Here is an 18,431-nt window from a genome sequence, read left to right on the forward strand (position 1 = left end):
TCCCAAGTACTTACAATTATGCCTCCTAAAAAGCGGCGTCATTATTATTATTATTATTATTATTATTATTATTATTATTATTATTATTATTATTATTATTATTATTATTATTATTATTATTATTATAATGTGGTAAAAATCATCGAAAAACAAAAATGTTTGTGAAACACAATCGTACTAATCAGACAACGTATGTATGGTTACAGATTAAAGAAAATTGTCATCAAATATAAGGTAAATGTTGTATGATGAACATTTGTAAAAAAAAATTAAAAAAGGGAAAAAACAAAATTAAGATAGTCTTAAGGTGAAGTACTGAAAACAATTTGAGGAACAAAGAAACAGGAGATTTCATGTAATATTGTAATTAGAGACTGTGTATATTGTACATCGAACATTTTTAATTAAAAGAGAAAAAAAAAATCGTGCAACTTCCGAGTTGAATTTTGACGACGAAATATGGCTTTGACCTCGAATCTGACTTCACTTTGCACTTAGGCTTCATTACTGGAGCACTCATGCCAAGTATAAGGCCTTCATCTTTTATAGTTCAAAAGTTATCCCCAAGGTTAGATTTTTATTTACTTTTGACCACTGGTTATAATCTTGCCCCCTGGATCCACTACATCAGATGCTGAATGCCTATCAACAATATGCATACATATATATATATATATATATATATATATATATATATATATATATATATATATATATATATATATATATATATATATATATATATATATATATATATATATATATATATATTTAAATATATATAGGTGTGTGTATATGTATATATATATATATATATATATATATATATATATATATATATATATATATATATATATATATATATATATATATATATATATATATATATATACATACATGCATGCATAAAATTGTAATAAACAGAATACCCTCTTAATTTTTCGAATTCCAAATATGTACATATATATATATATATATATATATATATATATATATATTATATATATATATATATATATATATATATACATATATATATATATACATATATATATAATATATACATATATATAAGTCTTTATATTTAAGGGTATCCAAAATGAAGTCCTTTAAAAAATTCAACATTATCGGACGAATGGACATACAGAGCTAGACAGACAGAGACAAGCTAATTATTAGAAGGCTCTGGCTGTGAACAATGGATATCAAAACTAAAGAAGTTGGACAGCCAGGGGAGAAGAGACCAAAGGAAAAAGGTTTTGAGTAATAAGAGAAAAGCAGTGCAGCCGCAGGACCCATGTGAGTTTCGAAAGACTTTTGATTCAAACTTCGCCTACAGTGCACAGAGCGAGGTAAACAGTAGGCATTACTTCCCTGCGTAGGAAAAATAAGGAAAATGTAAAAAATAAAATATAAACAAAAGTCAACATGAAACAAAAGCTGTTAGATCGATTACAACTCCATTCAACCCAAACACTTTCCTTCCCTCAAACCTCCTCCCGTCATTCTGCCAATAGGAGGAGGAGGAGGAGGAAAGGGGAGGAGTAGAGAAAGGAAGAGGAGGAGGAGGAGGGAGGGAAAGGGTGGGGAAGGCTTGGGGCTGGTAGGTGAAGGCATATTCCTGGTAAACATTGATCTATTTCTTACGGGAAAAAAGGGGGTGGGGGCCGGGGGCCATGGGGTTTATCCCCCCCCATCAACGAAAGCTACCATAAACATGATTTTCTTTACTTATATTTTTTTCCTTCACTTCTATTTTCCTCGGCTTTCTCGATTTTCTAAGAAGCGGAACAAAAGACATTTTAAGAATTATTTGCATAAATAAAGGTCTATCTTTTGTTTCCTTTTAACGACTGTTATTTGCCATTTCCATGTTCTAAGAATTAGAATAAAAAGCGCTTTTCTTTTTATTTCTTTTTAAATCTACAAGAAAGGGACTGATTAGTGCAGACAGCCACTAACCCCTTTATACAATGGATGTGTGTAAGTGCGGAAAGACAACTTTATTTCCATTGTCTTTTGTGACACTTTCTTAACACTTGAATTTAATTCGAATACAATAATCTTGCTATTACAAATTATTTCGTAAGTCAGATATTGAATTACCTTATAGTTAGTTAATGAATATTGTTTTAAAATAATTTCATATTCCAGTTCTTTGCCTTTATATGAAGTGGTTTTAAGCCAAATACACACACACATACACACACACACACACACACACACACACACATATATATATATATATATATATATATATATATATATATATATATATAATTATATATATATATATGTGTGTATGTGTGTGTGTGAGTGTGTATGCAAGTGTATCATAAAAGTGTAGTCATACAGATCAAACCCAGTAATGAGGTAAGAAAAAAATATATAAAAAGATCATAAAATCAGGAAATATTGAAGAAGGTAGAGAATTCCGAAGCTCACAGTAGAGGGGAAAAGAACAAGTTACCGAACAGAGCAATACGAAGTACTGCCGGAAGGGGTATCCTGTCGGGTGTTACAATGCCACAGGACAAGTCTGTCAGTTAATGATATTCAGTTTGCTCTGATTACTCATTCATTCGTTCATCCAAATACCACAATGAACTCTTTTACATTCACTAATTCATCCTTGGTATCTTCCATTCATTAAAGTACTAACCAAGAATTATTCATATTCGGATTACTCACTGGTTATTCAGCGAAACGTTTACGTCATTATTTGCTTATTTAATTCATTCTGTATTCACTGAACTACTCTGCTTCGTCAGAATTCATTTTATTCATTAAACTTCATTAATTTCCCCTTGAATTCTAGCTCACTCATTCATTCAGTGTTCTTTTTTTTTTAAACCTTTATTCCTCACACCGTTGGACTGTGGAACATTCTCTCAGAGGATGTTGTGCAAAAGTTCAACAGAAGATGCAATTCATTATTACCTTGAAACAATTCTCCTTATATATTTTAATAATTTACTTTCATTTTTATCTGTTTTGTTAATTTGTTCATTTGCTTTTCTTTGCCCGAGCTTCTTCATTTGCTCCATTCACGAGAAATGAATCATTTTAAAATCTCAGGAGTCATGGTTACCTTTAAAACTGCATAAAAATTTATTTTATTGATTTGGTTCCCTGTAAGGTCAGTAGGTATTTCCTATCGGAAGATATAGTACGTGTTGTTTTAATGGCAATTTACACAAAGAGAGAGGTTGCAAGCCTCACCCTTCTAATTCTGTCACTGGGTAGTATCTACTTATCCAGACAAGTATCCCAACTCTTTGCTTACGCGTTTGCTTGAGAAACTACCTTCAGGGCGTACTTGACTTCGCCGATAATAATAATAATAATAATAATAATAATAATAATAATAATAATAATAATAATAATAATAAATTTCTGACTCACATCAAGATCGAACCCAGGTCGGCAGCGGTCTCGTCTCAAATTGAAAGACCTGGGTTCGATCCTGATGTGTACAGAAAGGTATTTCTGTTCCACACGTAATTGTGTGTTGATTATTTTTATTTTAATAATAATAATAATAATAATAATAATAATAATAATAATAATAATAATAATAATAAAGAATCCAGAGATAACTTTTCATGGCTTCTGGAAAAAGAGGATCCAAAATGGCTGACGTCTGTCAAATATCCGCATGGAACTCGAGGCTCCTTCCTGTAGCTCTTACATTGCAAAAAGAAGAATATGGAGAGAGAGAGAGAGAGAGAGAGAGAGAGAGAGAGAGAGAGAGAGAGAGAGAGAGAGAGATACCACAGCTTTTTACGACTATTCAATTCTACTTCAGCATTCACACTTTGTATCACTCCTACCAAGCACTTTCCTCTTCTTGCACAGCAGAAGGCTCCTGGCAGGACTTGCCTGCCTTTCGCTAACAGCCATCAACGAGCTAGAAAACACACACTGAAGGCTTATTTACTCTAACAAGTAATCAGAGATCCGTCTGAACTTTCCAAAGGTGTATGAAATGATTTCTCAAACAGCTTGATATTAAGAATCTTTCGCTTGGTGTTTGTAGCTCCTGGTGTAACAAATGGCTTCAAAATCTCCCATTTTCCTGACCTCTTTCTTGGCATGCCGTCCGCCAGCGGCTTTGGCCGCCATCGTCAGATTCGCAAACACCTACGCAGGTAAATAAGAGAGAGAGAGAGAGAGAGAGAGAGAGAGAGAGAGAGAGAGAGAGAGAGAGAGAGAGATGGGGCCGTGGGGCCTTAGCATAAAGACGTGGGTTGCCTACCCCCTTCCCTGCTATGTTCCATATTTGATGCCAGTACGGGGAAAATGGAGAGAAAAAGAACATTTTCCGAACTACCTGAAGCACCTACCTGTCTCAATTAAAGCTGATTGGCCAATAGGAAGGCACACGCGGACTTACTTTACCTGAAATAGCGTAGACGGAGAACCGCGTAGCAACAAAGGAATTTCTGAAGCCTCTCGCATACCCTTCTTTACCGGAGAAAGATTTTCTCTTTCAGTCTTGTTTTGTTTGTTTATAATGTCATTGATGGAAGGACGCTCGCCATGACGGTCCTGAGAGGATATTCTAGCAGGCATCACAGGAACACATCAAAACCCATTCACAGTTTTGCATGCAGCACATACAGTATAAAGAAGTTTGTATTTACATACATGCGTTCAGGACATATTCTTTCACACATACACACACACATATCAACACTATATGTATACATATACATGTACGGTATACACACACACACACACACACACACATATACACACACATATATATATATATATATATATATATATATATATATATATATATATATAGAGAGAGAGAGAGAGAGAGAGAGAGAGAGAGAGAGAGAGAGAGAGAGAGAGAGAGAGAGAGAGAGAGATTTACAGAGGCTGGGAAAGGATTCACTTATGTTTCAAAAGTACTGGAAGAAAGCGTGTGTATATTATTATTATTATTATTATTATTATTATTATTATTATTATTATTATTATTATTATTATTATTATTATTATTACCGGATAATTTTACGAGACTGCCGAGTCACATAGGGCTCTCCCGACATTGTAATAGAAGTTTTTTTTTTTTACATAAACATACACACTTCTAATTAAGCTTTACCAGTTTTATATACAACTCTATTGATGTAAGGATGAATGAATTGTCTTTTTTTTAGTTCAAAAGTATTCATAGCATTATGACCTAGTGCGGCTCACGTTAGACTGCTAGGGTCTGTTGCTATGTATTACGTACTGGACACAAGAGTTTGGCATTCATCGTTGGTCACCCTTCCAAAAATTGACCAAAAGGAAATAATTGATAGTACAGGGAACATGTTACTGACTTGAGCAGGGCCTTGGCCACCGAGAAAGTCCCTCTCCCTGGAATTTTCTTATTACTTTCGTTTTCCCTGAGTCCTAGTTAAAGGTATTAGGCGGTCCATCCCATCAGCCCCCGCATTTTATAAAGAATATTTGTTAGCAAGTCAGTATCCTTACATCATCTACCTCAAAAAGTAAGAACAAGAATTCTTTTCAGACATTAAGAAAACGACTTTTTCCTGTAAAAACACAGCTTAGTCTTTATACATACACACACAAACACACACTCAAACACACACACACACACACACACACACACACACACACATATATATATATATATATATATATATATATATATATATATATATATATATATATATATATATATATATATATATATATATATATATAGTTCAAATACGTTTACAACAGAAACTGACGAATTCTGTTGGCGAAATACATACTGACACATACGTACTGTGTTAATACTAAGAAATGCGTATACACAAAAACGTCCCATACGTAGATAATGTCACACATACGCACTGAGACTCACAAACTGTTCACGGTTGTAACACATTAGCTATACCGCTGTTCGCCTGAGTGACCGCCGAGAAATGGCAGACGCCCTCGGAGTATAAGGCCCCTGAAATTCCGAGGCTTAGGGCGTGGGACTAGCAACTTTATCTTGAATATATTTGCTGAAAACCGTAAGAGTGGCACCATCTGGAGCCACCGCCTTTAAAGGAAAAAGTCGTATAGAGAAAAAATAATTATAATTTGTTAAAATGTCATCTAGAAAAATATAATTGTCACGTGGACAAAACAATGGGAGGGGATTATTTCCTACCTCTCCCCTCTTTCTCTTCCTCTTCCCGCACCAGGCTTGTCCTTCTCTATTCCTTTGTTGTTTTATTCTCTCTCTCTCTCTCTCTCTATCCTCCTCCTCCTCCTCCTCCTCCTTCTTCTTCTTCTTCTTCTTCTTCTTCTTCTTCTTCTTCTTCTTCTTCTTCTTCTTCTTCTTCTTCTTCTTCTTCTCCGATTTAATCAAAATATGTTAAATTGAGTAGATTTTACTTAATTACATTGAATTAAGAAACGACTCATAATACCCTCATGAACATTAATATCTCTCATTTTTCGTTTTCTTCTTCTTCTTCGTCTTTTTCTTCTTCTTCTTCTTCTTCTTCTTCTTCTTCTTCTTCTTCTTCTTCTTCTTCTTCTTCTTCTTCGATTTAATCAAAATATGTTATATTAAATATAATTTACTTAATTATACCGAATTAAGAAACCAATCATAACACCCTCATTAACATTAATTCTGCAAAGCATGTGAGAGGACACTCTAGGTATAATGAGGAATGAGTCTCTCTTCTTTAGAATACTCTCTCTCTCTCTCTCTCTCTCTCTCTCTCTCTCTCTCTCTCTCCCTTCATTTCTCAGAAGAGAGAAATTCACAAGAATTCCCGGTATGGTGCGTTAATTCCCTTAAATTCCAGGAATCTGGAATGGGATGGGAATTGTTAGGTCGTGGTGTCACAAAAATGAAGGTTTGAGAATATTCATCTCCATTTTGTTTTGCCTTATTTTCTTCAAGATTATGTCAATATTGTATATTGGTATTAATTTTTCTATTCCATTTTCTCGGTTACCCTCATGACGATAAGTACTTTCCTTACAAAATTTTCAAGTATCCTCCGTTGGGGGCTAGTGCCGTCATTGCACCTCACGGGGTGCACTGTAGGCATTACTAAAGGTTCTTTGCAGCGGCCCCTCCGTGGCCCCTAGCTGCAACCTCTTTCATTCCTGTTACTGTACCTCCATTCATATTCTCTTTCTTCCATCTTGCTATCCACCCTCTCCTAACAATTATTTCATAGTGCAACTGCGAGGTTTTCCTCCTGTTACACCTTTCAGACCTGCCTGCTCTTAATTTCCTTTCCAGCGCTGGATAACCTCTTAGGTCCCAGTGCTTGGCCTTTGGCCTAAACTCTGTATTCCATGCCATTCCATTCCGTTTCGAGTATCATTATCGTAATCATAACTTCTTCTTTCAGTTTCATCTTTAATACTATCATTCCCATCTTCGTTAATCCGATGAATATATACTAAAATGCTTGTGCAATCACATAATAGAATAATTTTTCCTCTTTCAGTTTTAGTAGTTAACTAATTAGTTGAATACTTAATAATTCATTACAAAATTAGCTAATATGAATGAACAAAAAATTCAACTGAATAGGTTGGTTAATTTAATGATGAACTGCTCAGCTAACTGATCCATTAATCACTTGACTTTTGAAAATAACAAATCTTATCGATTGTCCGAGGATTTTTTTGAAAGTTTAATGTGTAAGTTAATTAAATCTATAACGATTAAAGGAAACTGCTTATTTGTTTAACTAGTAAGACAATAAATTAAAAAATAAATAATTCAATAAATTTTCACTAAGGATTTGTTGAAAGTTGGCGGTCGAAAACAACCTCTTGTGAAGCTTCATTCTCTCTCTCTCTCTCTCTCTCTCTCTCTCTCTCTCTCTCTCTCTCTCTTTAAGGCCTAGGGCAAAATCCTCATAACTTCAAAGTAAGATGTCTACTACAGAATAAGACTGTTTTCTGCAACTGCTTTTCCGTCATAATTTTTTCCCTTCATAATTTTTTAAATGTATATTTTTGTCCGTATGTCAGATGTCTTTTTTTTTTCTTCTACTACAAAATAAGACTGTTTTCTACAACGGCTTTTCCTTCATAGTTTTTTCCCCTCGTCATTTTTTAAATGTTTTATATTTTTGTATATATACTTATTCCTTAATTGCTGGTCTCTATTTACTTGTAATTTCCATCAATATTTTGTATCTTTCTCTTTTTTGCTCTCTGAATCCTGTTGCATTCCTGATTTTTAGTTTTCTGTAAAAGAAAACTACTGTGCCGGCTTTATTCTGCCAGCACTTTCCTGTCCGCCCTCAGATCTTAAAAACTACTGAGGATAGAGGGCTGCAAATTGGCATGTTGATCATCCACCCTCCAATCATCAAACATACCAAATTGCAGCCCTCTAGCCTCAGTAGGTTTTATTTTATTTGAGGTTAAAATTAGCCACAACAATGCTTCTGGCAACGATATAGGCCACCACCGCCCGGTGGTTAAAGTTTCATGGGCCGCGGCTCATGCAGCATTATGCCGAGACCATCGAAAGATAGACTTATTTTCGGTGGCCTTGATTATACGCTGTAGCGGCTGTACAGAAAACTCGTTGGCGCCGAAGAAACTTCGACGCACTTTTTACGTGTTTTTTCGTTTGTTTACTCTCATTATGGCCACCTAATGAGATAGTAATTTGATAATAATATTAACCGTAGAGTTCTGGGCAACACGAAGTTATCAAATTGCCCGTCCCGTCGACCTATCCATAACGGGGAAAAAATTTTTTAAAAGAGAAGTCTTTCTTTGAAAAGGAAGAAATTCATAGAAAGCCCTCTGTTCTCTGCGTGACAAGAGTCACTCAGCTGCAAAATGGAGTGCCGTTGCATGCATGCAGTGCCAGGTGGCACGCCCCTGGATTACTAACCCAGCCTTTAATCATATTGGTTAAGAGCTATATAACTTAAATAGTTATAGGGATTAATTAATGTAAAGATAGGTATGTCATAATTATTAAACTGCAGATCAAATGATAGTTTATATACTATTAGGTTAGTTGAATTCTTTCAATTATATATGAATGGAGCAATAAGGTTTAGTCAATTGGCAAGTCACCTTTTCGCTGACAAATGAACAAGTAAATAAAAATGATCAACAAACACATCAAGATATAATCTAAAAAGGAACAATTAATGTAGACATAAAACATAAAAATACTAAAAAAATGTTTAGAAAGGTGTATGTATACCTTTTCCCCTCAGATCTTGTGAGAGGAGTTTGTTTAGCCTTATGACCTTCAGTTTAGCTGTCACCTACCACATTCGACTAACTACCAGATGCACACTTTACTGCATAGGTCAACAGAGGTACAAAGTTTTTTTTTTTTAAAGAATAGTAAATTGTTTCCCTCCGCGCGATCGATCTTGTGTCTCCCACTCATAAGGCGAGGTCATAGTATGAATGATTCCGTTGCCTTTTCAACGAAAGCAGCATCACAACGCGCTGTCTTTAGGCTGATCACAGCATCAACAGCAAAGCTTCTTATCAGGAGGATTTGGTATTTACGAGACGAAAGAATGACAGGCTGTTTTGAAAGGATCAAAGATAGTGGTTTTTACTCATTACCCATTTGCCATTAGAGAGGACGGACGGGTTTACAGAAATCCAGTGGAACAGTCACTGTTCCATTTATCTACATCTGCACGATGTAGGGTGACGTTCCGGGGAAAAAAATGAATAATACATTTTCGCAGAAATAAGGATAATTATTTATCAGGGGGCGAAACTTAGCGCATGAGTCATTTTCAATTTCTTGCTAGTGGAACGTATTCTAAGAAAGAAGGAAAATATATTGCTCCAAATATATGAAAAATCACAAGTCTTTCGGAAGGGTCCATGTCGCCAGCGACATTTTGTACCTAACAGGGTAAATGAATAATTAAATCGTTATTCATTAGATTTTACTGTAAGCGAAGGCGCCTATTATGAAGGACCAAGAGGGAGTCCTTGTATATTTTCTTTTAAATAACTTACGTCAGCGACTCCTAATTCACCTTGCACTCTTGAACGGATTCAGAAATCTTTTGAAAATTGAATAATTTGATGATCTCGACGAGGATCCCAAGAAATGAAAACCTGAAGTTGATTATACAACTACTGTGCATTTCAGGCCGTGTCTAAAGATCGGATATTGATCGTATTTTGGAAATAGCGATTTGAAGTCACGGCCTAATTGGCAAAAATAAGCAGTGGTGTCTACTGTGGATAATCAAGGCACTTATCAGAGTAAATCAAAGAAATTTAAAGGGAAACTTAACTAAATTTAGTAAGCACCCAGGGAGAGGCTAGTTGTGACGTAAACTATGATATCAGACGTAATAGAAGAGTTCCCAGTAGTACGATAAAGATCGTAGAAACACAGATATTCGACCCTCTTGTACAATACCTTGAGTAGGACATGCGATAATTATCGAAATTTTATTTTCTCTATTTCCATCGAAAGTTCTTCACCTATGTCTGTTCAAAGCGCAAGACCCTGATTCACAAAAGGCTGGCTTCATCTTAAACAAACAACAGCATATCCTTTTACATAATTTTATATTACAATATTTGTTTTTTATTTCATATTTCCTTCAATTTCAATCAAGTTCAGTATAGTAAATGGATTAGTAGATTATAAAATTTAGGGGATATATAGCCCAAGCGCTTGGACTATGAGTTACAAGTATCATTCAGCACTACAATGTAGTTATGGTTAAATTATTATATATATATATATATATATATATATATATATATATATATATATATATATATATATATATATATATGTGTGTGTGTGTGTATATATGTATATATATATATATATATATATATATATATATATATATATATACATATATACATATATATATGTGTGTGTGTGTGTGTGTATAATAAACGATGTAAATGAAATAATCAAAATAAATGAAAGTTGAAAGAATGTGTAGCTTCAAATCCATAAAAAAAAAAAAATAAATAGATAAAACCGGGAATACGTAGATTCACTGATAACCACTCAGCAACCCTACAACAAACATTAGTGTCCGTTTCAAGTAAATGAATCAAACGTATAGAACCGACAAAACTGACACAGAGGCACACACATGAAATAATGAAGGGGGAGTAGTGTGCTATACCAAGCGCGGTGGATTTATTATGGGACTGATTATGCATTTAGCAGGACTAAACAGGTACACATGAACCGGAACTTTTCAAGAGACAATATGAAGCAACAGAAACTCAGGGGTAACAATAGTTGTTGGCACAGAGTGTTACTGTAAGACTTGGTACTTCTTTCAAGTTAAAGGAAACGTGAATTGCACCATGGAACTGTATTACACAATTAATACTCTCATTTGATGCCCATTCCCTTATTGTACTCTACTTACAGACATGAGTCATCGAAAAGATGAGAGAGAGAGAGAGAGAGAGAGAGAGAGAGAGAGAGAGAGAGAGAGAGTATGTAGTATATAGTATGTAGGATAGGTGTTCGAGTGTGTGAAATAATATAAGAATTCCATATACTACTAATATTACCACTACTACCACCAACATCTGAGTCTTCATTCATAAGTATATAGGCAGGGTGTCCAGTAAAGTACGTCATACTACAGTATCAATGAGTGGGAGGGCCTTCAGTAATGACGTTTTACTAGTTAAATTTCTTTGATTTACTCTGATAAGCGCCTTAATTAGCAACATTAGACATCACTGCATATTTTCGCCAATTGGGCTGTGGCTTCAAATAGCTATTTCCAAAAGACGATCCATATCCGTGCTTTGGTAAGATTTTATCGAAGAAAATCAATTAGACACGGTCCTGAAATTCTCAGTAGTTCAAAAGACTCTTCAGAACGTAAATCAAGTTAAAAAGTTCCAAAGACAGTTCAAGATGTCAACCAACTGAAAACGTTTCAGAGCATCGTTTATACCAGTGGTTCCCAACCTTTTTTGACCCATGCTCCCTTCCATCATATGTCAGTTTCATTTCTTCCCCCCCGCCCCCCCCCCAACCCCTTTCCAAAATTGTCTGCCTCAAAAGGTGCATTCCAAATAATATGCAAAAAAATACCAACACAAACACATAAGCTAGCGGAGAGAAAACCCAGCGTGACCTGTCAGTAGTGCGGACCGATGCATACTGCGTTTTGTGTGATTCTAGAACCAGTTTGAGCCTGCCAATCTGTGGTCACAATTCCGCCCCCTTCCCCCCGCCCAACAACCCTGAAGTTTTGAAATTCTCCCCAGGGGGGAACTCCCGCCTGGTAGAGAACCACTGGTTTAGACGAAGGCTACGTCTCGTATCCACTGGAGAACTGGTGCCACGGCGGAGTAAATGCCCGGAAACATCGACTGCCCACAGCCGTGCCCTGAGGAGACTATTCCCCCGAGCACATATCTCCCGAAGACGTTGTACATTAGCGGTCCTCCTGAGTCTCCCTGAGGGAGAACACAAGTGACAGTGGAGTCAGTAACTCAAATTGCAATGACAGTGGAACTCATGACAGTGGGTTTAATGCTGTCTAAGGTAAATCAATGGCAGTCATGATACTGAAATTGATTATAGTGCGATGCTTGAAAATGGATTCAGCTTTAATGGAAGCGGAAATAAATGATATCACGTTAACGGAATCACTAAGAGCAGGAAATGATATTGTAAATATTGATGTTTGATGAGAAAAGAGCAACTATAGTTGAATTAACTATAGTTAAAAGTAACTCTAGTAAAAAAAAACTATAATGGAAGTGATAATGCAAATGATACCGAGAGAACAGAAATGACAGGGGAAGTGAAGGTGGCAGTCTGACGAATATGGAAGTACAAGGATAGAGAATAAAACAACGGAGAAAGTAGTGCCTATGAAGTAATGGTAATGAAAGGAATGACACTAGAAGCCTTGCTATTTATTGCAGTAGACGATACACACGATGGAATGGAAGACACGAAGAGATAAGGAATCCGATAAGAAGAAATGTTAAATGATATCAGAAGACACTGAAAGAGAAGAAAAAGCATTATACAAAGGAGAAAATTAAAATATAAAATCGAGGGAAGAAGAGAAAAAACAAAGCCAGTTAGCTGAAAGCAGAAAGACTTAAAAGCCAGTGACTGAAGAGAAAGGGGCTTAAATATAAAGGAAAGAGAAACAGAATGTTTTACAACATTTTACTTAAGAACTTTGAAATAATGAAGGCCAATGACAGAAAATCGTCTAAAGGAATTCATACTAGGCAATCACAATGACAACTCTGAGAGAGAGAGAGAGAGAGAGAGAGAGAGAGAGAGAGAGAGAGAGAGAGAGAGAGAGAGAGAGAGAGAGATTGCGACTGTGTCCTCTTTCTAATTCAGAGCTGATTTCTTTGCAAACATGGCGGGAGATGAATGGCAAACGGCTTCCTTTTATTTTGCAAACAATTTAAACAATAAAAACATACTTTAGGTAGAAAATAAATGAATAAAAAATTAAACGTGGGATCACAAATTTATCACATACAAAATTCCGATACAGAATACTGAAAAATGAGTAGAGAAAATGAAATAAAATATCTATAGGAGACTTACCCTGCAAGCGTCCTTCCCGCCAACCTTAGCTCCTGCGCAGATGAACTCCTCTCCGCATATTTTTTCGGGGAACCTGAATAAACAAATAAATGAGTTAATATTCTCCCATTAGGATAATAATTAACTACACTAATGTAAGAATGGTATATATATATATATATATATATATATATATATATATATATATATATATATATATATATATATATATATATATATATATATATATGTATGTATGCGTGTATAAGTTAAGTATACCTAAGTTTAACCAGACCACTGAGCTGGTTAACAGCTCTCCTAGGGTTGGCCCGAAGGATTAGATTTATTTTACGTGGCTAAGAACCAATTGGTTACCTAGCAACGGGACCTACAGCTTATTGTGGAATCCGAACCACATTATAGCGAGAAATGAATTTCTGTCACCAGAAATAAATTCCTCTTATTCTTCATTGGCCGGTCGGAGATTCGAACTCGCGGCCACCAGAGTGCTAGCTGAGAACGGAACCCACTCGCCCAAGGAGGAACTATATATGTGCATATATACATATATATGTGTGTATGTGCAGTTCTTTAACTGTAACTGTGTCGGACTCTTGCATAAATGAAAAGCAATTAAATTTCATTTATTTCCACATATTTTAGAGAGTCTTAAGTATTATTTACCAAAAGATTGTAAAATCTCAACTCTTTTTGAACCTCTGTTATCTTTCAAATTGATTTCCGATGTCCTGAACCTTTTATGATTCCATAAAATCAAATCTAGTATAGATTAGCTGACTACTTCCTAAGAAAAACAAATATTTTCATTTCAAAAAAATTACAGTTGATGTGATAAAACTGTCCCCAGGAAATTTGTCGTTAAAATTTCGACATTATTGTGTTCAGAGCTGGTAACAAAGATAACAAGTAAAAAATGCAGCGAAGTTTCTCCGGTGCAATCGAGTTTTCTGTACAGTATAATCCTGTATGAAACTCTCAGTCACGGGCCATGAAAATCTAAGCAGCGGCCCATGAAACTTTCAGCCACGGCCCAGTAGTGGTATGTGTTCTTGCCACCTATAGTGGTGCCACACGCACAATCATGGCTCATTTTAACCTTAAATAAAGTAAAAACTACAGAGGCTAGAGGGCTGCAATTTGGTATGTATAATGACTGGAGGGTGGATGATCAACATACCAATTTGCAGCCCTCTAACCTCAGTATTTTTTAAGATCTGAGGGCGGACGGACAGACAAAAAACCAACTCAATAGTTTTCTTTTACAGCAAACTAAAATCGGCATTCAGACAGAAAGGCAAGGAGCGCTGTCGCAGGCCGTAATTTATAAAAACGTCAAATTTATTACCTGTCGACTTGAAAGATAACAGAAATGATAAGGATTTTTTTTCCCAGTAGTTCAAGCAGCAATCTCGCTTTAGATGAAATCCCAAGAAAAGTGACTTGCTCTCCTGGCTTGCTACGAAAATGGAAACCTTTCTGTTTAATTTTACTAAGAGGCTGCTGAACTGCAATTATTACTAGTTATTACCACTGTAGTTATTATAGTGGTAATAACTAGTTATTACTATTGCAGTTTAAAACCAGTTAAACTAAAAAAGCAATCAGCATATCACTGCAAAACTAGGTTTCGGAATCTCAGAGAACATTTTCCTTCTTTTAAGCAAATCTTTGTGTTACAAAACTGTTGCTTTCATTGAACATTCGTTATCTATCTACTTATAAATCAAACTCAGCACACCTTCGTTCAAACTCTCGCGCCAACATAGAATTAATTGCGATAAGGACAATCTGCTATGAAAGCAAGCTAAAGAAAGAATAAACAGAGACGAGAGAGGCATAAGGAAACACACTTTGTCCGTCAGTAGTTACATCGCTACTCGACAGATGGCGTCGAAGGGTATAACATCGGTGGTAATAAGCGCTAGTTGATTCTTAGAAACTTTTGATTCCAGCAATAATCTCGTTCGCGAGAATCGATCGTCAGATCCATGACTTCCTGCTTGATATCGTTTGAGATTTTTCTTTTTTCGTAAAGGAGAAACAAAAGATACAGTTAAATGAAGGTGGAGTTTCAAATTACAGAGATAAAGACCTGTTCGGAAACTGGGAAAGTTACAGGAACCAGCATAATAAACTAATAATGATAACTTAATAAGGAAAGTTCTGCGCTCATTAATTAGTGGTGGAAGAATTTTGCAAGAAAGTTGGGATTTTCTTGAAAGTTCTGAGGACTTGTTGATGACATAATGCTACAAAGACGCACACACGCATACACACGCACACACACACACACACACACACACACACACACACACACACTCCCTGGAAGGCAAAGCAACCCGGGTTCGACTCCTGGGAGTGGATAAGCGTATGGATCTATATATGTATATATATATATATATATATATATATATATATATATATATATATATATATAAATTTATATATATACATATACATATATATATTTATATATACTGTATATAAATTTATATATATACATATACATATATATAAATATATATTTATATAAATTTATATATATACATATATATATATATATATATATATATATATATATATATATATATATATATATATATATATATATATATATATATGTGTGTGTGTGTGTGTATATATACTGTATACATACACGCACACACACACATATATATATGTCACTAACCTCAGACTGTAATCCCGCAGAGTACTGTAGGGGACGTCACAGTAACTGTTGGGAAACACAGTGACGACCACCTCCCTTAATACGTCACTCACGGTACCACCTGGAAAAAGAGGACGAAAAAAAAAGAAGCTAATGACGGGAAATAAAGGAGGGGAACAAAGGAGATGAATATGAGTACCCCACGGAAAAGGAATAAAGGATATAAAGATGAAAATAAGGAAAATAGTAGCAGAAAGGACCTCTAAATACCATGGGGATACAAGGGAGCAAAGAAAAAGTGAGAAAAAATATGAAAAAGAAAGGGCGATAATGGCGGCAAAAGGAGAGTAACGACAATAATTTTAAGCGAAAAATGATAAAATCAACACCTAATTTTGATTATAAAGGTGCCGTAAAAATGACTTTCAGAGAAATAAAACATAAAAAAATCATAGGAAAATAGTGAGTGGAGATTGGAAAAGGACTACTAAGAATGACTTTGAAAAACTAAAAATAACTTCGAAAAAGAAAAAAGTGTCATAATACTATTGGCAAGGAGACGCAAAAGAAAAACTTGTTTTTGAAAATTAAATTGAGTTATGAAGGGAAATGTTTGGTAGTAAAAAAGCGGTGTTAAAAAAAGTTTTATCTATTAATTTTCATTTTTATTGAATGTCTGTTGGTCACTTAATTAATTTACACAGATGTACACGTAACGCCTAATATATATATATATATATATATATATATATATATATATATATATATATATATATATATATATATATATATATATATATATATATATATATATATATATATATATATATATATGTAGGCTATGTATATACATATATACATATATATGTGTACATGCGTGTGTGTGCGCGTGTGTGTCTGTGTATGTGCATAACCGTAGTACACCAACAAATTCATTAGGCATAAAAAAAAACCACTTCTCTGAACGGTTTAGCTTGCATGCAACTAATATGCATACCCTCGCACGTAATCAAATCTCCATATTACGTGATGGTATGATCATGACCACTAGGAAGGAAGTGCGAAGTGCTTTTGAAATTCTGGCTCGTACCGGTTAGCCTACTGTATACCACACAACAGGCAGGGCAGGGGCTTCATGCGCAACAATAACCTTTAGTTGTTTGTCGATGCAAGCTCGAGTGGACGTACTTTTATGCTTTGATTTACTGTTAATTTTCAAGGTACTCTTCTGCTGGTGCTACTTTGGCTTGTTATCTACGCGTCACCTCCGAGGTGCTAGTACTAGACTGGCTGAAGCTCAATGGGACGCCGTGTTTAGTACTAGCCCCTCGGAGATCAAAGATATCTTTTATCAATATAATAATTTGTCGACGACACAATATAGAAATGGGTGTATATAATACTTTGATCGCCGAGGGGCCAGTACTAAACACGGCGTCCCATTGAGCTGCATGGTTAGACAGGTAGCACCCTTCCGCTGATCTGAGGGATATTCCCATTCTCAAGGGGCTGCAATCTGTAATGGATTCTGCTGAAGTCAGCAAGGTAATCGGTGCGGTGATGACATTATTGATTTGTTAATTTATCTGTTTTTTTTTTAATGGCTGGTCTCTTCTTTCTATATTTCCCATTACCTTCTGTTACTTCTTTCGAATGAACAACATGTATTCGGAAGCTTGAATTTCAAGCCAGTGGCCCCTGTGGGCTTGTTACTATGAATGTAGTTCATCTTCTGAATAGTAATAACAATTTTTCCATCAAGGTTAAAACTCTGGAATTCTCTACCTCCTCCTTTTATTAGGAATTACTCCTGCGAGCTCCTCGCTTCTCTGAAGAGTCGTTTCATTATTCTGTCCCGAAGAAGGGGTTATCTAACAAATTTCCTCGTAGGGGGATAGTGCCGTCAGTGCACCTCACATGGTGCAATGTAGGCATTACTTAAGGTTCTTTGCAGCGTCCATTCGACCGCTAGCTGCAACCCCTTTCATTCCTTTTACTGTATCTCCATTCATATTCTTTCTTCCATTTTACTTTCCACCCTCTCCTAACTGTTGTTTCATAGTGCAACTGCAAGGTTTTTCCTCCTGTTACACCTTTCAGCCCTCCTACTCTCGAGTTTCCTAAATTCCATATTCTCCCTATCTATCAAATTTCGATCATTTCTTTATCAGCTGCTTTTTTCACTTAACTGATGTT

At 35.3% G+C, this 18,431-nt stretch overlaps 1 protein-coding gene across 1 annotated transcript in view; it reads right to left on the reverse strand.

Moving 5' to 3' along the window:
* The window catches only part of LOC136848411 (venom protease-like), a 43,066-nt gene that overhangs the window by 12,696 nt on the left and 11,939 nt on the right, over nt 1–18,431 (reverse strand). Inside the window, exons 8-9 of the mRNA XM_067120709.1 lie at nt 16,257–16,356; nt 13,568–13,640 (exon numbers count right to left, since the gene is read on the reverse strand). Of these exons, the coding sequence (XP_066976810.1) occupies nt 13,568–13,640; nt 16,257–16,356 (173 nt within the window). The remainder of the gene's footprint in view (nt 1–13,567; nt 13,641–16,256; nt 16,357–18,431) is intronic.

The sequence above is a fragment of the Macrobrachium rosenbergii genome, chromosome 19, assembly GCF_040412425.1.
Source record: "Macrobrachium rosenbergii isolate ZJJX-2024 chromosome 19, ASM4041242v1, whole genome shotgun sequence".
NCBI classification, from domain to species: Eukaryota; Metazoa; Arthropoda; class Malacostraca; order Decapoda; family Palaemonidae; genus Macrobrachium; species Macrobrachium rosenbergii.